Source organism: Castanea sativa, chromosome 3, assembly GCF_040712315.1.
Source record: "Castanea sativa cultivar Marrone di Chiusa Pesio chromosome 3, ASM4071231v1".
In the NCBI taxonomy this organism is placed as follows: domain Eukaryota; kingdom Viridiplantae; phylum Streptophyta; class Magnoliopsida; order Fagales; family Fagaceae; genus Castanea; species Castanea sativa.
The window spans coordinates 13,187,601-13,210,576 of NC_134015.1; the positions used below are offsets into that span (position 1 = coordinate 13,187,601).

At 34.4% G+C, this 22,976-nt stretch overlaps 1 protein-coding gene across 2 annotated transcripts; it reads right to left on the reverse strand.

The window, feature by feature from the left end:
• Window positions 1-2,080: 2,080 nt before the first annotated feature.
• Window positions 2,081-17,309, reverse strand: LOC142628066 (phytyl ester synthase 1, chloroplastic-like). Of its 2 annotated transcripts, XM_075802025.1 has the most exons (14): window positions 17,204-17,309; window positions 16,285-16,551; window positions 15,977-16,028; window positions 15,161-15,216; window positions 14,083-14,241; window positions 13,860-13,964; window positions 12,940-13,046; window positions 11,874-11,995; window positions 11,663-11,771; window positions 7,547-7,680; window positions 4,435-4,804; window positions 3,358-3,471; window positions 2,679-2,764; window positions 2,081-2,541 (listed from the first exon to the last, which is right to left on the reverse strand). In XM_075802025.1, exons 2-14 carry the CDS (start codon window positions 16,388-16,390, stop codon window positions 2,241-2,243), a joined length of 1,821 nt encoding a protein of 606 aa, XP_075658140.1. In that variant the 5' UTR covers window positions 16,391-16,551; window positions 17,204-17,309; the 3' UTR covers window positions 2,081-2,240. The 2 variants fall into 2 exon arrangements, with proteins under 2 accessions (XP_075658140.1, XP_075658139.1); XM_075802024.1 differs by lacking the exon at window positions 17,204-17,309 and having other exon boundaries at window positions 16,285-17,061.
• Window positions 17,310-22,976: the final 5,667 nt, after the last annotated feature.

The window sequence follows — 22,976 nt, forward strand, 5'->3', positions numbered from 1 at the left end:
TGGTTATTTCACAGCTGGAATTGTGAGCCAAGCTGGCTGTTCTCCACCCACGTCACTCGAATGAAGTTACTTGGTCCTTTCTCCAAAAGATCTATCAAGGATCGATTCTACACTTTTCTGAATGATCATATTCTGCATACTCGTTGATTTTGACCTCCATTACCTACATGACCGTCCCTTCTTTCTCACGGAACAATGGTCTCTTCTTTCTCTCTAATCTATTTTTACCAACTGATCTATTAAGGATCAATTCTACACTTCTCTGAAGAATCATATTCTGCAGACTAATTGAATTTGAACTCCATGGCCTACACGAACAAATTGTCCCCTCTTTAATAAAATTAGGTTTGTACGTGATGGTGCTCTCTTCAAAGCCACAGATTAAAAATAAGTTCCTTTATAACACACTTTTTTGGGTGTTCACATTTTTTTGGCCAGCTATGCATCTTTCTTTTTCAAGGCTATTGCTGACAAATCAATGTGTGACGCAGACCGTTCATTTTGTTCTGCATGAGCATCTATGCATACAAAAAACACAATGACACCTGATTACAGTGACCAAAAGCGAGCAACAGTAAACTTTGCAAGCGTTATTCCAGTATATCTCAATGATAGAATAGCAGAAAGAAACTCTAGTAATGAAACTATTCTTCCCTCATATAAGTGTACTTTTTCTTTTAAATCTCTAGGGGAAAAATTAAACAATTTAATTTTTTTCTTTTAAAAAAAAAAAACCCCCTGACCACCATAACAGCTCTATTTTGGTGCCTCTATCTGATCTAAGGTAGACAAGAAATGTGCCGTAGGCATGAGTAATTGAATTATAAATTGGGATTTCATTTTGAGCTCCATCTGGCTCATGAAGCAGCAATTAGCTTTGTTAAGGAAACATTTCATCGAAGTAATAAATAGGAAGCGTAAGAATAGGGGTTTCAGGAAGACGTTTTAACCTTCATATATATCCTTTTCTAACAGATCTGCAACAAGCTTTACAGAACAATGATGAATTTTAGAGTTGTCGCAACAAAGTAATCGTCATAACTCTCAATACAACTCCAGTTTCTTACTTTGAAAGGATCTAACTTTGTATTATTAACCCGACTTTTGGTCGAACCTAAGACTCCTGATTTGAACAAATATTACCCTTATTGAACTTTGACAAGAGCTCTATTAGGTCAAACTTTGGACTTATGAATTGAAAAATTAACCCCTGCATAGGTTATGACAAATCAAACCTTCTACTTCTATTTTACGTTCAAGATTCACACGATGTAGACAAGGTTTCTACCACGTCATCAATAATTTTGCAATGTTATTATTACCATGTACACATTAAGTTATTGACTCTGTTTCACTTTAACAGAAAATACTAACAATAGCTTTGATTTGTCATAAAAATAATGTGCAGGGTTAAACATTTAAATTGAAAATTCAAGAACCATATTGAGACTCATGTCAAAGTTTAAAGATAGCACAGTAAAAACCCTCCATCTTTTAACTTCATTTATTCCAAGGGATGCAACTTTGCCCATCTACCATTAATCAAGCTTTTGAAAACTTGAAAAAAAAAAAAAAAAATCCGGTGTGCCTCACATAATTTTCTCTCATCCATTCTCTTTCTCAACTAGAATATGCTTTCATAGATTCAAATATGATTTTCTGGGAAAGAAGTGCAACTATTGGTAAACTCATTCAATAAACCCCAGCTTTCAAATCAATAATTGTAAACACCTAGACATGATGTTCAGATTTGATTTACTAGATAGAATTACCACTCTGGGAAAACCAAAATTGGCTCTAAATTCAATGTTAGCCAGAAGGAAAACCATCACAACTACCTATTCACGTTTAAGCCATATGATCTGTTCCAAGAGTGAACAATGAATTTCAGAAAAATCTTTATTAAAAATGATTATAGATAACTTTTGAGATCTGACGAGTTTTGTTGGTTGTGTTAAGAAAAAATGTGCTGTACAGACACTCTTCAATTGAACAGAAATCGATGCATCCTGGAAGATGTCCTCTCAGGTGGTGTGCAATTGTGTTTTGTGCATGGAGGTGTGCTCCCAAACAGCCCGAGTACGGTCAACCAAATTTTCATTCTATTCTATTTTTTATCTGCAGGATGGTATTATAATGTTATACATCAGACTGACTGCGACTTTTATCTTTTTCCATGGAATAAGGAGTTGATTGAATGAATTTAAGACAAGAACAATGTACCCTCTCAAAACCATTATTTAGGGCTCAAATGCTGGAACTTCATGTGAAGGAGCATAAATTGCCTTATACAATGTTCTATCAACAATACTCCTATAAGGATCCTCCTTCCGCTTCTTAATCAAGAATGACATTTGGCGTTCAACCTCAGATTTTACCTGCAAGTACAATTGGTTTGCAACTTGTTTGTCCTTCAGGATGTCTTCCCTTCCCTTTGTTTTTATTGGCTTCCCAAACAGATAGTAGAAGCGACCAGGTATTTTGGGCATAAGCAATGGAATAAAGAGTTTTTGGCTGGCAACCTCCCCGCTTGCCTCATCCCTGAAAATACAAGCATATTATGCCCTTAGAACTTGAATCCAATTTCCTAAAATATAAAAGTGGCTAGAATCTCTAGTTTTGACATTTGTACAGTAGCGCACTTGAAAACAATCATATATTGCTCGGAGAGTAAGTACCTCACTCTTATTGCATTTCCATTGGCATCTCTGACAAGATCATTAACCACCGGGATTTTCATTAGGTCGTTGTAATCAAGGACCAACTGCCATGGTCAAAAACATAAAAGGACAAACCCAAATCAAGTAGAATATTAATTGCAAAATCAAGCTCAATAAAAGAGGGGGGGAAAATAAGGGTATTTTTCAAAATTAATTTTTGCAAAACAAAACGGACTTATGAATGTGAGAATTAATTATGTTTTATTACTTTTTTTCCCCTCAGAATTGTAGTCATAGGGTGTATTTACATTAACCTAAAATGACAGGTTATATTGATTTATATTTGAATACTGTCCATGATTATACACCTCACTGATCATGCTTTTCACTACAAGCATTATTAACTTTTCTGTTGTGAGCATCATCTTAGTCCCATTAGTTAACCAAAAACGAGCTCACACTGCATCTCTGGAATTCAAACTCCCCTCACCTTCACTAGAACTCAAATAAACCATGAAATTAGCATTAAAAAACAGCCATTTCTCTAAAGTAAAAATATATTTAAAAAATATAAGAGAAAAAAGGATGATATAAACATAAGATGCAAACATATTAATATTTCACCATCAGAAAAAGAATCTTATACTAAAATCATAAGACTTGATAGATAAGAGTTAAAACAAAAGCACAAGCTTACTTCCGCTACATCGTCTTCACCCACAACTCCAAATGGTACAATGGTGGCCCCAAACCGTGCTGCCATCCTCACAAATTCCTGCTGATCAGGCCAAAATAATTTGTATTCTTCTCCCTGGTAATATAAAAGCACCATAACTGTTGGTACACAACGTTTTGACAGATAATAATAAATATATAAGATTTAGTGCAACAAGGGCCTCTAAGAACCTCTTAATCCTCTCCCTATAACAGAATTCTCACACAAACAAAGGTTTGAAGGATATATCAGTGTATCAGATATTAAAAAAATTTCATCTTTTGAAGTGCTCAGTCTAGTGCAAGGTTTAAGCCCAGTTCTCATCACCACTTCTAGAGACCACACATTAATTATGAAATGCACATTTTATATATGATCCTTTTGAATTACCTTCACCATTATAACAAACAACATAATGTATCGCTTTTTAACTCATATGTAAGTGGCAGAATTTAAAGTGGGCATTTTTCCTTACGTGGCAGTACCTCCTTAATTGTAGGAAAAGGCTTCTGCTTTTATATATAGTATTAGATAGCATATGCAAGTGTCTTCACAAAATTGCATTTCCTGTAATAATCTTAATCATTGTTTTGGCTGTATAATTATTTTAATGTAGTGATGCACTGATGCAACACATAAATTATTAAATTATAACTAAAACTTCTGTTTCACAAACTCAGTTCACAGAATAACCCTCAAGATTTATCAACTTAGTTCCACATTTAAATCTACCTAGAATCCAACTGAAAGCTAAAACATAGAACCATGGCATTAAAAGAGTGCATATAAATTATAAGTAAAAAATGGATTGAATGTCCCAGCAATCTGCCTTGCAAATAAGATTCAGAAGTAAATAAACTGACATAGACACAACCAATATGTGTTTGAGCTGTTGGAGACAACTTTATATAATTTCACCTGTACAGGCAAGACAAAATACAAAATTTGGAAGTAAATAATAATTGAGCAGATTTAGGAGCAAAAAAATTGACAGTCACCGAATCTATGGTTCTATAGTTGTAAAGTAGGTGAAACTAAACACAAGGAACTTTGACAGACCTTGTAATGCAAAGCCTCACGTGAACCACCAGGATAAAGAAGCACGTGTGATTTTGTTGAAAGCAATTTGAAAAGATTGCTTGGGGTAACAGGCACTGCGCCAAACACTCTCATCCAATCACTTAGAGAAAAATCAGAAGATGAACTCTCGGCTGTCCTCGAAAACAACACGGGATGTGCTAAGCCACGAACCATAATGTTCTTCTCCCTTAAGAATCCTTCAGCAAGTGAAGAGAGTTCAACTCCCATCAACATGTGATAACCAACTAATATCACAGGACCTTCATTAGGAACCCCAGCGAGGCCCTTCACTATCTTTCCATCTTCCAAAGTTGAGAACAGTACTGAACCAGAAGCCAAGCGAAGCAACCTACCATCAATGCAATTCTAATATCAAGCTTCAACTTCACATGGTGATAGATATCAGAAGGATACAACTTCAACAGGCTGGAGAGCAACCAAAGCCCTAAGAATAGGAATACGAGAAGTAAGCTGCAGGCTGCCCAATCAGGACTTTAGACCAAGGTTCTTAAAATCCAAACTAATCCATACTTGTTTATCAACAAGTTGGTTCAGAAATTATGGATTCACTGGCAAATTACGACTGGGGATTTCTTTGGTCTGTTAAGATCGACTACTCTCAATGTGTGAGATCATGTCATCACATCCAAAAAATAATAAAACCAATCAGCCTAAATGGAATTTAATCATTTGTGTACTTTAAAGAAAACTGAACCCTTTTTGTCAAAACAAAGATGAACATGATTGTGATGACAACACAATGGGATAAACACAATAAATGTTTGTCAAATCTCAGACATGCCATTTTTGCTATGCAACATTAGAATTAAAGTGAAAAATAGTGGAATAGGACTATAGGAGTTACATTCCACATAGAGCAGAAAGAGGAGGGGTGAGTAGGAGAATGGGAGAAAAATTTGTTTTCGATCAGATATTGGACTTGAGATTGTGGGTATTTCTGATGCATGATCACAAAGATTGACACAAAAGTTTCAGGGGTTACACAAGGGGGTGGGCGAGGGCCCCATGACTGCATTAGTTATAGGCTTATAGCAGACGTGCTTTATCATTCACTATGATTAACCAAGAATATGAGATGTGTGTTTACAGTATTGTCCTAACCTCTAACACCTATACATATTCACAAATTTTGTTATGCTCCTCAACATGCATTTTTTGGTATCTCTAAAACTAAAAGATCTACAGTTACATACGTTGGTGATAATTAGAAGTTTATACTTGCAGTTAGACCAACATGAACTAATTGATTATGCAATAATTTGTTTTAGAAAACACTTAGAAGACAAGGATAAATCTATAAAGTTTTAAAAGAGCTCTACATAGAAACAACTTAGGACATCATAAGTGAAAATAAAAATAAAGAGGATAAAATAATCCTGACATGGAATGCGTTCTTTGGGAAGAGAGAGAAAAGAGTAATCAAAATTTGTTTCGTTTGGTAAGAATTATCAAAACTCAATAAATGAGCTTATGGGAACATATCATGTTTTCTACACGAATATCTCTCTCTCTCTCTCTCTCTCTCTCACCCTCTACCCTAAACCCTAAAATAAAAGAGCCCAAATCTAAAGGATTCCACCTGCTGATGCCACCCAACCAGTGAGATTAATGCTCAGAGGATGTCCAACCTTTCAGCCTCCGACAGTAATGGTTCGTTTGGATTGAAGGGGAGGGAGGGGGAGTAGAGTAGAGTTGAATAGATTTAGCACAAAATTAGGTTATTTTTAGCCAACTCCCCTCTACTCCCCTTCCTTGCCCCCTCTATCCAAACAGGCCATAAGTCTCTAGTTTCAATAGTGGAGCTAGGCGTTTAGCTATTGGGTGGGAGGGCTAAATAGGGACAGAATTGTGTGTGTCTTTATATATAATATAAGATAAGAAAAGTAAGTGCATTTTTGGGGGAGCCACTTGTATACATAATTAAACTTTATCCTCAAATGTAAAGGAAAATTTAAAGCATTTAGAAAATCTTGAGGGAGCAATGGCCCCCTCAAGCTATAACATGGCTTTGTCTGTCAATCCTCCACCCATAGCACTTAGCTAAGAGGCCAATGATACTAGGATATCAAATTTTTACACTTTCAAAGACATAAGTACAAAATAAAATTTCAATTGAAATATTGAAGAAAAAAGGTGACACTAAATGAAAAAAGAAAGTATCACTAGGTTAAAATGATATAGACAAATCTTGAGACAGCGACCTCATTGTCCACCTAGCTGCACCTCAGCATGATATTAAATGTCACTAATTGATATCATATTATAGTTCTACAAATATAATGGTGTAATGTACTTGTATAGCAACCCTTGAATAGGATCTCAATTCATTTGCATGCCCAAAAGCATCATAATAAGGACAGTTGGGGGGATAATGTGTGTGTGCCTGCATGCTCCAGTGAATTACCCCTCTATCCAAACAAGCCATAAGTCTCTAGTTTCAATAGTGGAGCTAGGCATTTAGCTATTGGGTGGGAGGGCTAATTAGGGACAGAATTGTGTGTGTCTATATATATAATATAAGATAAGAAAAGTAAGTGCATTTTTGGGGGAGCCACTTGTATACATAATTAAACTTTATCCTCAAATGTAAAGGAAAATTTAAAGCATTTAGAAAATCTTGGGGGAGCAATGGTCCCTCAAGCTATAAAACGCTTTGTCTGTCAATCCTCAACCCATAGCACTTAGCTAAGAGGCCAATGATACCAAGATATCAGATTTTTACACTTCAAAGACATAAGTACAAAATAAAATTTCAATTGAAATATTGAAGAAAAAAGGAGACACTAAATGAAAAAAGAAAGTATCACTAGGTTAAAATGATATAGACAAATCTTGAGACAGCGACCTCATTGTCCACCTAGCTGCACCTCAGCATGATATTAAATGTCACAAATTGATATCATATTATAGTTCTACAAATATAATGGTGTAATGTACTTGTATAGCAACCCTTGAACAGGATCTCAATTCATTTGCATGCCCAAAAGCATCATAATAAGGAGAGTTGGGGGGATAATGTGTACGTGCGTGTGTGTGTGTGTGCGCGCGCCTGCGTGCTCTAGTGAATTACCCAATTATTTGATCACAGGCATAGTTGAGTTCTGTCATACTAGGAGGAAGAAAATCTGAGGCATAAGAATGCCTCCTTGAACGACGAAATTTGCTAGTGCCCTTAATAACTGTCATCAAACCAATTCCATCTTCCTACACCACGTCAGAAAACGCTGCAGTCAATTTGTATTCCCACAATAAAATAGCAGAATAGAGTGAGAAACATAACTTTGATACCAAGTTAGAAAAGGTAAAACATGGCTTTTCCCTCATGATAAAGTGCATAGGAAAATATGAAAACAAAAATAAAGAAGAGAAAGAAAGCAACAAAGAGAGAATGTAGGGAATTAATGTGGTTAGGCCTTAGTAGCCTACATCCACAACAAAAATTCCTTAATGGTTACATCTTTACTATTAAGCTCTGTATATTTTACAATAAACCCATTGAAGGATAACTATATTAGGATAAATCTTGAAGTAACCCAAGAAGTTAAATAATTGCACTACAATTAGACTTAGGATTACTTTACTTGCACTCCAAGATAATTAAATGCATTGAACCTAAACTAGAGTTATATAACAGACATGAGCATTTAACCAAGATTAGATTGTATCTTAATATTTCTAACTCCCCCTAAAACGCTTGAAGACAACTTGAGTTTGGAAAGAAAGTTAAATCTTGAAGGAAATTGGGACTGAATTAGATGTGAAGCAGATCAAGCTAAAACAAGGGCCAGATGTGCACGATGATTGAGTATTGAACAATAAGCACAGTACAGATCATACCTATGGAAGCTACTGATGAGAGGTGTGATCTGAAAAGCTATGCATGAAGATGATAGAGATGTGTGACCAGAAATAAAGTCAATAAAGGCTTATGAGTTACGAATGGGGGTTTAGACCAAGTAATACAGCTTGAAAATGATAAAGACGCATTACCAAAAAAAAAAGTCTGTAAAGGAGGCTACCAATCAACGTGCTTTATGATACTTGGCCAACATGGTTGAGGATGCATGACCAAAAAGAAAGCCAATAAATGTTACTGATCAAGTGATCATAGGCATAGTCCAAGTAACGCAATCAGAAGATGATAAAGATGCATGATTAGAAAGAAGTGAATAAGGAGATGATTGGTGTTGCCTGTGATACTCGGCTATGAAGGTTAAGGACACTTAATAGGAAGGAAATAGGTTAGGATGAGCCCTGCAGAGTGGCTGGTAGCAGTGTTAAGAGAAGAATTTTGGATTTGACAATTAAAGATCATATTAGAAAAGATAATACATAACTCTAAACCATGCTAGAGAAGGCAAGACATAGCTTTGACAAAATGATAGTGTATAAGAAAATATGAATGAGAAAAAAGAAGTTAGAGAGAGAAAACATTGAGAATTAACATGGTTAAATCCTAAACTAACCCAAGGTTACAATACTTGCACTACTAATAGGCTTAAGATTACTTTGCTTGCACTTCAATTAGCATAAAATACAATGAACATGGACTAGAGTTCTATAACAGACTTGACCCTATTGACTAAGATTGAGTGCCTTAATATCTCTAACAATTTGCATGAACATTCCTAAAGGTACAGAACACAGCCAACAAGTATGACTAGCCTGAGAAGCATAAAAGGCCAAGACCAATTGAATCATAAAGTTGTTTATCACAATGAAGCAAACAAGTAGTTAATTTACAGTTCATACACAATTAAAAGAGGGCATGAAGCTTTAGTGTGTGCTTGATATGCAGTCGGTTATGCGGCTTATGCCTAAAAGGGTAGTTGATCTAAAGGCCTGTTGGAAGGGGCAATTTTCTAGGCACCGTATTGTGAAATTTGGAAGGCAATCCCTCTGTGCATCATGTGGATTATTTTGAAGGAGGCAATCCCTCTGTGCATCATGTAAATTATTTTGAAGGAATGGAATAACTGGGCATTTGAATGTCTTGAATGATCTACAGTGGATATAAAGATGATTTTTTATGCACTCTATATGATTGGATGGCTCCTTTAAGTGGCCATTCTTTCTCTACTTTTCTAGATTTTCTTGATTGTTTTATTTTTTACTAATTTATGATGCACCTTTAGTACACAAACCACGTACTTGGAGGCACCTCTTTTTTTTCTTTTTTTTTCTTTCAGTCAATTTTTACTTATTAAAAAAAAAGGGGCAAACTTCCTGATAGCTTAAGGTTTTGGACTGATGGTTCTCCAACATAAAGTACATGACCATTTCATTCATTCAAAGCATAGGAGAAACTAGTATCACTTTGTTTTTTTTTTTTTTTTTTTTTTGATAGGTAATATGAGAATGAACACTGCAAAGCACAAAACAGAACACCACAGAAAACAATTAAGAGACTAAACTAAGAGAAGAAAAAATCTGAACAACAGAAGAACATTCTGTAAAACCCAACACCGAGATCAATCAAAAAGACTTCTCTAGCACAGGCCTATTAACTCAACCAAAGACTTCTTAGAATCTTCAAAGGACCAACGATTACACTTCATCCATACAGTCCACATCAAACATCCTGGAATTAAATTCCAAATATCTGAATTATGTTTCCCAAGCCAATGATTCCAACAAAATAATAATTCTACCACAAAGCTAGGCAAGACCCACTAAATATCGAAAGCTTGAAGCATAAAAACCCATAAAGAATTTGCCACATGACAGTGAATAAGGAGATGATCCACAAATTCCCCACTGCATCGGCACATACAACACCAATTTGCCCAAGGACGACCTCTAAGCATGGGATTATCCAATGTAAGAATGTGATCATGAGCTATCGTCCATAGAAAAAAAGCCACCCTTTTGGGAACTTTTGCTTTCCAAATGCCCTTCCAAGGGAAAATAGAGTTGGGAGTCATCCTTAACTCATTTTAAAAGGAACGAGTATCAAACTTACCATTTCCATTATGACCCCAACACAAAGAATCACTACCTACTCCAGGTGGAAGATGAGCTTGAATAAAATCAAGAAGAGAAAAAGATGAAACAGGCTCCCAATCTTCAAAATCCCTATAAAATCTCAGGTTCCAAAATCTAACATCATTCCCCTCTTGATGACTCACAACATCAGAAATACAAGCACCTTATTCGTTGAAATCATATATAACTCAAGATAGAGGATTTTAAGAGAATCAACCTCAACCCACCTATCATGCTAGAAACGAATGCGGGTACCATCACCCACAACAAAGGAAAAATGCATAGAGAAGCTTTCCCACCCTTCATTAATACTTCGCCACAAACCACACCCATGAGTTCTCCTACAAATTTTAGTACTCCGACCCCCTTGAGCCTCCCCATATTTAGTGGATATAACCCTCCGCCAAAGATGAGTAACTTCATGCCCGTATCTCCACAACCAGTATCACTACCATCTTCTCTTTAAACCGAATAGGAACAATTTATACATGGTATGTCTTTTTGCTTTCTTGATCCTCAATGTTAAGTGTACGCTTAATCTTTAAAATTTCCAGGCTTTGCTCGGAATTGTGTCCTTAGTGTGCAAGATTTCAAGTAGACTACAATTATCATGGAATAAAAGCCCATTGACACTTTAATAAGTTAAATATTTTGAGATAACTCAAAATTGATATGTAATCATAAATTTAAAGAAATTTTAAAATACATCATCTAAACATGGTCCTGGGCTCCAAGTAGATTGAACTATTTACAAGAAATTTTCAAGTGCCACAAGCCTTGTAGCTCAATTGGCACCTCCTAGTGTTTCCAAAGTAGACATCTAGGGTTCAAATCTCCTCTCCCCCATTGAAACTATTGAACTATCCAAAAAAAGAACAAGAAATTTTGAAGCAATTCAGTGTTGGCAGTTGGCACAATACATATCAAATGAAAAAAGTAGTCAACCAATGTTCCATTGGACAGACTAAAGCCAAAACAGATGGAAAAGGATGTTAGTAGACTTGGGATTCAACCTGATTGGATTAGGTGATTTTAAACCAATGCAACGAAAGTAAATATTTGGCCAATATGACTGAGAGTACCGATCTAAGGAAGTCAATGTTCATGAAAATCTAGGTGTCATCAGCAGCTTTACTAACGTGAAAGTGGTGATGAGAGCTAACCATGAGATTTTATGATAGATTTACATATTCTCACATACCAATAAAAGGGTATGCCCATTGTCCTTGAAGTGACGAACAATACAATCTTGTAATGAGTTCTTAAGTCGTTCGGCTTCATCTCTACTAGGAAGCATGTTATCCTTGCCACTGAAATGCAAATACTTCATCAATCTTTACAATCAATTAAGATTTACCACCTTATAAGTAAATTCAGTATCTCAGCAACTAAAATCTAGAGAGAAGAAAAACCTAGCCAAGACAAGAACTTCAGCTTTAACAGCATGGAGACGGGAATTGGCATAAGCAGCAGCTGATTTAAGCAGCTTCAGCTTCCAAAGAAGAGTGTCCCTTGGTATAATATCATCAAAACCCTGACAACAAAATGGAGTGATGCAAAATTCATGTTGACATCTTACTATAGTCCTGACACCACAAATATTAATTGGCTGGTTTCAATTAGTAATTTAAACTATAAAAAAAAAAAAAAATACACATTGTAAGGCAAATGAACTAAGGTATTAACTTAGACTAGACAAAATAAAACCCACCACAACCAGCAATCCTTCTGTACGCATAAGCTAGTGTTTTTACCAGCAACCTTGAACCCATAATATAGGTTATCAAAACTTGAAATGTTCTGGTAATGCAAGTGGGACACCTTGAATAAATGTATCTCATCAAACTCTTAAACTGTAGGACTCAATAGGCTTGGTTCCCCAGTAAAGGAGATTTGCTGAATGTGCAGCAAAAAGAGGTTTTTTTTCTCTTTTTTTCTTTCTTTACTTATTATTTTTTATTTTTTATGAGACTACTCCTTCTCATTGTGTATGTCAAGTATTCCCTTTTCGCTGTCCCAAAATAATTCTCAGTCATTAATTACTGACTTCCCAATATAACCCTGTTCTTTGTTTTATTTAAATTTGAATTCTGAAAAGTTTACAACAAAAATTTTGAAACTTATTTATTTTTGTGTGAGATACAAAATATTAAATGATGTTATCTTAGAAAGTTCGGACTTTCTAAACTGGACATACAAAATTGGACAGAGAGAATATCTTCTAATGATATAGAACTAAGCTACAAGAAAGATAAAGTACAGTAGATAAAAGATTTTTGTGGCCAGGCAGCTAATAATTACGGAAACTTCCATAAATGGAAACTAAAGAGAGTACAACTAAACTATGCCAAAAATACAAAACAAAAGGCAAAAAGCAAAACTAGTTGAAAATGATGGAAATTTAAGCAGAAGGAGAGAAATCAATCTATGAAAACGCAAAATAAAAAAGGGGAAACCCAATTGGCAAGCATTCCATACAGAAAGATATGGTAACAACCCAGTGAGGCTGCGAGACAGCCTTTCAAATCTTTGCCCAGGAGGAAAACTGCTTTCAATATTGACTGCAGCCATCTTCACTGGATCACCTGATGTCAAAATAGAAAATTATAAATCAAAATAAGACGAATTTGGGACTGCAAAAAGTGACACCGGATAAAAACACATCTAAATTTAAAGGGAAAATAATAATGCAAATCTATTAAAGCAGAATTCAACAAAACAAAATTTATTAACAAAAATATGACGTTTACAGTACAAGACAACCTAGGTCAAACTATGATAATCAAAGTGTAGAAGCTTGCACAAGAGCAACAGTTGGAGAAACAAAGGCTGCAGAGACAAATTATATGTAAAACATAAACATTACATTACCATATACATTAATGGCTGCAGTTCACTAGTTAAACAAGCATTTGCTATCTATTAAATAAATTAGGTCAGTAAGAATTAAAAAGCAGTTCAACCAAATAGACTCAAGTTGTTCCCAGGGTTTGTTCAACTGTGAGTATAGATAGGAGCAGTACAAAACTTATTGTTATAAAATATACATCTAAAAGCACTTCATTTAAATAAATCAATTTTAAGTTGACCAACAAACAAGATTCAAAGTTTCACTCAGGGTAAGAATACAGAAATAAACTAAGATGATCAAATTTTTATGAACATACTAGCATTAATATTAAAAAAGAATTGATACTAAATCAAGCACCTAAGAGCAGCAGCACCAAATATCACAGCAACTGAATTCATATTTCATACACCATAGTAGCTGATTACTTGGCATGAGGTATTCTTAAGACTAAAGGCACGGTGAATTCGTTAGATTAGCAATAATGTATCCAATTTTTTCACATGTTGAAGAATTCCACAAGTAGTCTTGAAGTGGACAGATTGGGTACCCATAATAGAGCTAAGAAGATAAGGAACTGCACTATGGAGTCCATCAGGCATAGCCTCCAAGATAGGAAACAATGGTTGCAGCTGAGACCTGCCAAATGATGTTGCTAAAACGAAATACCAAAAGATCAGGATTTCTCAGATGATCAACCATTGATCATCAAACAGAAACATACCAAGATTATATTTATAAGAAAAAAATGAAATGCATATGTGGAATCTAACCTGGATTTGATAATATCAGAATTAGGTCAATGGCAGGATTACGAGAAGCAACAGCAAGTGCTAGGCATCCTCCAAAGGAATCCCCAACCAAATAAATTGGCTTATGTGGAGATAAAGCATGTTCAAACCTGACAGTTTCTTCTACAAGTTTTACCAGCCCTTCATACAACAAAATTCACCAAACTATAAATTATCATATCTTGTGTATTAAGGGATAACACTAACCCACCTACATGTGTGAGAAGCATGCACATAACAAATTCGTTAAGGACATTAAAATATTTGATCACTGCAAAGGAAACTTCTAAGATTCTGTTAAAAATTGATCTCAACAATTAATGAAATGAGTTTTATAACTAAAGTAACATAAATATGATAAAATTTCATTAATTTAAATTCACTTGGAAGATGCCAACCTATTTTGGTTTCGCACTAGGGAGCCCATAGGCAAGCGAAGAAGTACCTGACCAACCAACAAGCTAATATCATACCCCATTACCCACAAACACCCTTTACGCTTTTAAATTGCAGAGGGCATGTACAGCCCTTAATGACTTTTAACTTCACTAATTCAAGCATGAGCCTGACCCCAATCAGTCTTGTTGAGGATCTATAGCCTACTCCGACATTTTGGGACTAAGGCTTTATATCAACAGTCAAAATCTGTTTTACTATTGCTATCTCATATGACCTTACAACTTTTGCTCAAAATGTACCAAGAAATTTCATAATCTATTGTCAGCATAATCAATTCAATTATAAGTAATTGTTAGAGTCCCTATTATTCATGTAAGGAATAACAGGGGAAAAAAGAATAAACATATAAAATGGACAGTTTGGAATAAAGGGTACAAGCAATAAATGAATAATGGTGTCTTAGGTTTCTGTTCAAAACAGATTTTACAATGTAATAAATCATATTTGCATTTCAAATTAGTTATAATTACATATGATAGTCAAATAGCTACAAGAAGTACAGACATAATCTATCATTTCAATGAATCAACAATGCAATTGAACTTCATGAAAACCTTAACGAAATTTTTATACACACAGATTAGTATTTAAAGATTAAGACCTTCAAATGGTGTACGATCGTGAACAGGGATATGAAGGCACCAGACCTCAAAAGCCCTGCATTGAAGGAATTGAAAATTGTTGCTAACAACTAAAATAAAATAAAATGAAAAGAATGCAAAAGCATGAAGTCCAGTAACATAATATTATCCTAGCAAGGAGATGAAGCAAGTTTCCACAAAATTCACTGAAAACAATGCACACCTGCAGATGTAGAACACAAAAGCAACCAAAAAAAGGAAAGCAATAGAGAAAACACTTATTTCCATGAGAATCACACACTGAGAAAAACTTCACTTTAGTTTTGTCCTGGAATTGGAAGGAGACCACATGGTTGCAAATTATTTACCAATAATAAAGCACTCTTAGTTCAGTTTAGTAGAGTGTAGGTCTCCATAACCCAGTGTTGTTGGTTCAAATCTTATAGAGAGTGAATCAGTTCTTGTTATTCTTAGGCTGACTTAAAAGCCAAGCCTTCTAGAAGAGAATTCATTGCCAGAAAAGAACTAATAAGCAAGAAAATCAATTTAGTTTTTTCCAAAATAGAAAAAGGTCATCTCGTAAAAAACCTAAAAATTTCCTAGGCTTGACATGCTATGGGCATCTATTTTATATTCCTGGCTGAAAATGTTTAAACTAACTTCTATTCTCACCTTTGAAATACTTCTTTTCTTTCTTATTTTTTTTCATTTGATAAAAAATAATGAATTTAATTTTAAAGTGATTACCATTGAGATGTTTAACTTTAAAGGTGATAATCCAATTAAAAAATAGAAGCAATCACATTCATCATAGACACAAGGGTAATATGACTTACTTCCCAAGGGCTTTATGGTGCAGAACAAGTCCCAAACCAGTACCATCCATCCCTGCATACATTCATACCAACAAAGTTTCAACATCCAGCAATTTTACATAAAATAAAAATAAAAAACTCACAACAATATACCTATAGTTTTAACCCACCAAAAAACACATTAAACATCAAGGAACAAAATCACTTAAAGAAAACCAAGAAACATATCCACTGAAATCTAGCATCTACACATATCTTGTAAACACAAAGCACAAAGCAAATTCAAAAATCATCTTTGAGCTGATCAACCATGGTCAGGCATCCATTACCTGGCAAAAAGAGAAGAATTGGAGAATCCTTCAAAGGGCGTCCGCAAGAAACGGGGCAAAACCACCGTGGTGGCCCGCCATCATGCTTAACAATGTCTTTGGCCATATCAAAGAAATCTCTGACAGTCTCAGTCCCATATCCATCATTCCACAAAGGCTTCAAAGTTTCCAAAGCTTCATCCTTTACTCTCCTCTTCTCCTCAGCTTTAGACCTTAAATGCCCATTTCCTTGATCAATTGAAGTCCCACCTTTCCCTCTCTCCCCACCTGTAGAAGTTCCATTCACCACAACTGAGTCTGAGGATAACACTTTAGCATCAGTATCACCTAAACTCCTTACTTGCACTCTACTCCCATATTTATTCTCAGAATTCGACACAAAAAAGGGCAATACCCGGAAACCTATAACTGATGCCATGGCCTCTAAAGGCAATGGTATACTCTTTTTCAAGACTCACAAATTGAAAAACTTACCAACTCCTTTCTAAGGACACACTCTTGAGTACAGCTTAAATAAACTACAATTTTTTCAGTTAGAAAGTTCCATAAACCACTCTAACTGAATCACTCACACCAATTATGTTTAGCACAGACTATAATAAACTGAAAAAAAAAAATGGTTTATTATATGAAGCTATCTAAATTTTTAAAGCAAACCCAGAAAGCAAAATGTACTAAATAAGCTCCAGCTCATGCATTGCTTCAGTTCTTAACTTCCTACCCAACATAAGAAACAAGTATGGAAAACAAACTAAATGTGGAAGTGGAACATTAAACGTGGATAACACTAATGGGCAAGAACAGACTTATGTAATAAGTTAAAAAGGTAACTATAAAACAACAGTAAAGTATGAAAAGGACTGCACTGATTTAGTTCTGGAACAACTATTTCTTGTAATTTGGCTTCATTCTGAATTACCTCATGTGAGTCCACGCAGTTCTGGGGATAGAGAGAGAGAGAGAGAGAGAGAGAGAGGCACAGTCGCACAGACGTGTGGGTCTGGTTGTCCATATTTTTTTTTTTTAGCTTTTTTGCAATGGCCAGCATGATTAGTGCAGTTATTTGAACTGAGAGAGACATATAATGTGGTCTGGACCGTAAAGAGATTAACCCACCAATTGTGGTATATTGTTATTGCGTCAATGCCCTTTGTTTGGCTCTTTCTGCCAGTTATGTTTAGCTAAGAACCCTTCCAAAAAGGCTCGAGAAGACTGAGGACCACATGCCGTGAACAAAGGTCTCAACTTTCATCCAGCGTCCTTGGATTGGCAGACTTATAATGGGGTCTGGACCGTAAAGAGATCTATGCTGTAATTTGAACTGAGAGAGACTTATCTTATAATGGGGTCTGGACCGTAAAGAGACTAAGCCACCATTTGTGGTATATTGCGTCAATGCCCTTTGTTTGGCTGTTTCTGCCAGTTGGAAAAACTGAGAACACTTCCAAAAAGGCTCGAGAAGACTGAGGACTACACGCCGTGAACAAAGGTCTCAACTTTCATCCAGCGTCCTTGGATTGGAAGATAAATTTTAGTGCACGACAAAATTCACACTCATCTTCACAATTATATGATGTAATTGCAAGTGAGTATGGTCTAAAAACAAAATTTAGCTACAAACTTATGGTAGCCAACACTGAGCGAGGCAGGGGAAGAGAATTGCCGAGCTTCCCAAAAAATTGTTTATGATTGGACAAAGCACGTACAGTTTTTTGACCTTTTGGCTTTACCAAAAGTTCCACTCAAAAGTTACAAAAAATAATAATAATAAAAAGTTCCACTCAAATTCTATAAGTAATGTATTTACTTATTAAATAAAAAATAAAAAACTAGAACCGCAACATTGACTCAATATTTTTACAATAAAATTTAAGTGGAGAATTGTTAATGGCAAATTAAAAAAAAAAAGTATTATTAATAATAAGCCTAGATGACGACAACTAGTAGCTTGTTATTTAAGATTTATTGTGAAATTGTTATGTTCATAGCACTAGTAAAAAAATGTATTTACTTGTCAAGTTTCAATTTCACTATACTCTTGGCAAGTATTAAAACAATGGGTCGCGCTTTCTAATAATCATATTTTTTGTTGAATAAGAAACTTATATATATATATATATATAATGTTCTTGAACTGTATAAATATCAAAATCTAATAAGTATAAAATATGTCTGCAAAAAATAATTACCTCACTAACAAATGAAAGACACGTGTCAAGAGATAGTTATTTTTACACATGTCTCTCGTTTGTTGAATTTTAATATGGTATTATTTGATACAAAATACTATATAAGACACTAAACATAAATTTATACACTCCAACTAAATTTCTTCTTCCATCTTCTTACTTCTTTATAGTTCATAGTTTTTGCAATAAACCCAAAGTTTATCTACTAAAACAAATTTTTCTCTCAAACCAAAAAAGAATTAAAAAAGGTTGAAATTTAAATTATTTTTAAAAGTATTCAAGGTTGAGAGACAAATATACAACTTTTACAAATATTCTCAACACTTTATGTTGACTTATTTTTTTAATTTATTTTAAGTAAACAAATTATATGCTTAAACTTGATATATTTAGAGTAATCTCTTTTTTTAATAGAAAAGGCAATCCTTAATTGGATTGTTATTAAATACAAATTAATTACCTTTGTTTTCTTTATTTTATATGAAATATATATTTATAATTGATTGAGATTATGGAGAATCATTATCATAATATGAGGTTAAATCAAATTATAAGTATGAAAAAATAAAATAAATTTTACATTTATTTTAGGTTATGTATGAAAATTATATTACCATATAATTGTTTATTTAGTTTGTTATTAATATCAATTAATATTTTCACATTCATTTTACTTTCAATTTTGTCTTTTGATCTTGCCCACTTAAGTCAAAATCTTGGCTCCACAACAGGTAGATAATAACTTCAACTTCACTCAACATCTTTTTATTGGATGTAAATTCTAAGAAATTTACCGTTAGATTACAATTTCTTCTTATATTTTTCATGCTTGCAAAAATTTTAGAAAATCAAAGATCAGCAGCTATATCATCAATCAAATGTTTAAATTTCAAACTTTTATAGTCTAAATTTATAAATAAAAAATAAGTTTATAGATTGAGTAGTATATAACATTTGATTGCCACGAAATTTGACATACTTTTTAAGAACATAAAAACCATCCAATTCAATTGTTATATTTTTAATGAAAGTTGTAACTATGTTGCTATTGGCTACAATCAAATTTGTAGACAAACCTCTCCATTAACCCAGACTCTTCAGATGCCGCTATTATATGGAATTCTGACAATCACTGATTGATTTTATTTTCCTTTAAACCACAATTGCAACCTCCTCACCTCTCTTTTTTTTTTAATTATAATTTTTCAATTGTTCTCTCTCTACCAATCCACAAATTGATCGGTATGGCCTTCAATGGGATAGTTTCCTGAGTGTTTTTCCTGTTCTTTTAGTCATGGCTCAAGCTTGTCTGCCAAACCACAATCAAATGAGTGCAAGAGATAGAGAGTGATTCTAGAGCTTGCAAACAAATCTGAAACATATGAGAGGCAAACATTAGTAGCCCAGGTCCGAAGGGTATGAACTCAAAATGAGTTTTGTTATTTGTATTATTTTTATTACATTTATTTATTTCCATCATATTACTTGAAAAAAAAATGTAATTCAATTTCGGAATTTCATAATAAACGAGTATGAGTTTTCATGGTCTCAAAACTATTCAAATGTACTTTTGTTTTTCAAAATTGGCATTTGACCATGTTTATTATAAATTGCTTTATGGTTGCCCTTCTCTAGATTGCAGAAATGGTGCTCTCAATAAGTGAGGGTCTATTAAATTTGATCATTTTGCCGAAGAAAGATTTGTTGAAATGTATTTTATTTATTTACCTTATTGTAAATAAGTTTTTATATGATGGTTCTAACCTGTTAAACCTCACTTTACCTTCTTCTTCTTTTTGTGTGGCTTTATCGTTTTCTATTGGCAACTAACTAGACATCACTTTTAGGAAGTAAGGATGCATGCAGCTAGTACGAAGGTTGCCCCTGAAAATTCAAAGAATTCAAATATGATACTATCTCATCACATGAAAAAAAAAAAAAGATGAAATCTAATGTTGTGTTGGCATGTCCCTCCATTATTAGGTTACAAATATTAGATGAAAAAAATAAAATACAATAAAATAATAGAATGATATATTTGTACAGATAGAGAGTTGGAAAATACTTTAAAAATAATTCAATTTTTGAGGAGAATAAATTATCTTCAATAAATTTTAGAGATTAAATTATGGTATATCATTTTACAAAATAATTATATATTCTCATGCATCACATGAGTTTGCGACTAATATATATGATAATTGTGAAAATAATTGTAGAATTGATTATGGTCCTAGAATAACTTTTGGAATATAAAACAATCTGAGCAAAAGTTAAGACATCACTTCTTTATAAATATAAATAAATAAATAATGGTCCCATTAAGAAGGAACTACATGCAGTCATTAAGATTGAGTATTTTTTTTTTTTTTTTTAAAGACACATGGATAAGCTAAACAAGGCTTCATTGAGGAGAAATCTATTGGGTTCCACTTCATTAGATTTGGAAAACAACAAAAGTAAATAAATACTTCATAGAATAATGCTAAGACCACATGTGAGGTTTGAGTAGTTGTGTTGTGCCAAAAGTTGTGTGATTTGTTGTGGTCTTGCATTATTCATACCTCACCTCCTTCGAGCACTCATCAACCTTTACTTATTTGCTTTGTTGCTTTCCAATGCACTAGAACCAATAAATTTCTCCCGCAATAGAGGAGGAATTATATGTATTTGATACATGATAAATTTTCTTTTCATGATAGTGATACTACTTATTAACAAAAGCCATTTTTTTTATCTAAAATTATACGACTACCATATTATTTAAAAATTCTAAATGGAAAGAATAAAATTTAAATCATGTAAAGAAAGAAATTGAGAGAGGGGATGACCCAGATTCCAGCCGAACACACCTCAAGTTGAGTGAAAGAAACGGCAGGGTGGACACGACGCGGACACACAAAAGTCGTTCACCCCATAGGCCACAAGCCCATATGCCATGGTCCCACCCTCAATAGTTCACTACATTTATGCCAATGATCCCATTAATATGTGTAAAAGATCCTTCTCAAAAATTTATGAAAAGAAAAGTGTAAAAAGATCAATGCAATTGGTGAACGTCACTATCACCTATTTGCCCTCAAATAATAAGACTAGCAAAATTTGTACCCTTTTTTGACTAAGTTATTATAGGAACATAGTATTTTTGTCATCTTTTAATTACAATTTTGTCATATTAGAGCATCAGTATTAGTGGTAGTAATATAGTCATCTAAAACACCAAAAAGAGCCCAACATCAATGGTGCCAGAACCAAATTTTTTGGCAACTTGCTACAGTAAACTACCAAGACTAGCAATTTACTATAGTCTTGGCAGTTCACTATAGCAAGAAGGGATTAAAAAAAATTATTTTATGCCTTTTATTGGGTTTTGTGGCAGAGAAAAAGAAAAAGAAAGTAAGAAAAAAATTTGTAGTATTTGGCTGATGAAAAAAATAAGAGAATTGATGCAAGGTGTGTTTTGAAATTGTGTGTTAAAATAGATAAAGTAGTTTTTTGAAGTGTTAAATGCTAAAATTTTTACCTCCACTGATATGGATGCTCTAAGACCATAACTTTTTTGTCACACGCTTTCGTTACAATTCTAACACGTTAGACACTTAAATTGTGAGTAGTTGTTTATAACTTTTACATATACCACTGCTTATAGTCAAACACATCAAAATTATGGTAAAAGTCATTGCACAAAAATTGTGTACATTGATTTTTTTTTGGTTCTTTGAACTGAGGAAAAAAAAAAAAGACTCATGAGTAGTAGTCATTTTGCAAATAATTGTTATTTGTAAAATAAATTAAAATTTTGGGTTTTGAAGGAAATAAATTAGAAACGTGAAGATCTGGTATTTATTAGGGCTGTCCAGACAACCCGCAAGACCGACCCATCCGGCCAAACCGACCGGACCCGAACCGTCCGCCTCTCGATCTGACTACTCCGGCGGTCGGCGGCGGGTCCTCACTTTACAAAACCGATTCCGGCGGTTCGGGTGCGGGTCTCTTCCTCCAATACCCGAGCCACCCAACCCGACCGCCATATCTATGTTTAAAGGTCTGAAATCTTCAGTTCTCACTCTCAGACTCAGCTCTTCCTCTCACGATCTTTGCTACCCTTCGCCGATATGACTCGTCTTCGATCTATTCCTCTCCATTGTCGACCAATGCCTCTCCATCGTCGATCAGCGCTCTTCGTCGTCGACCTCCGCTCTTCGTCGTCGACCTCCGCTCTTCGTCCACAACATCCCAGCTTGTTTCATCTCTTAGGTTCGTTTTGCTGTGGATTTGTGGATCTGTTCTCTGGGTTTTGTAATTTGTTCTTTGGATTTGTAGATGTTTTTTGGGTTTTTGTTCTTTGGATTTGTGGATCTGTTGTTTGGGTTTGTAGATCTGCTCTTTGGGTTGTAAATCTGTTGATTTTGTTCTTCAGGAATCAAACTTTAGTGTTTGATCTGTGTATTTCGGTCGAAATCAAAGCCGACCGCTGCCCGTCCGCCGCCCGATCCGACCTGA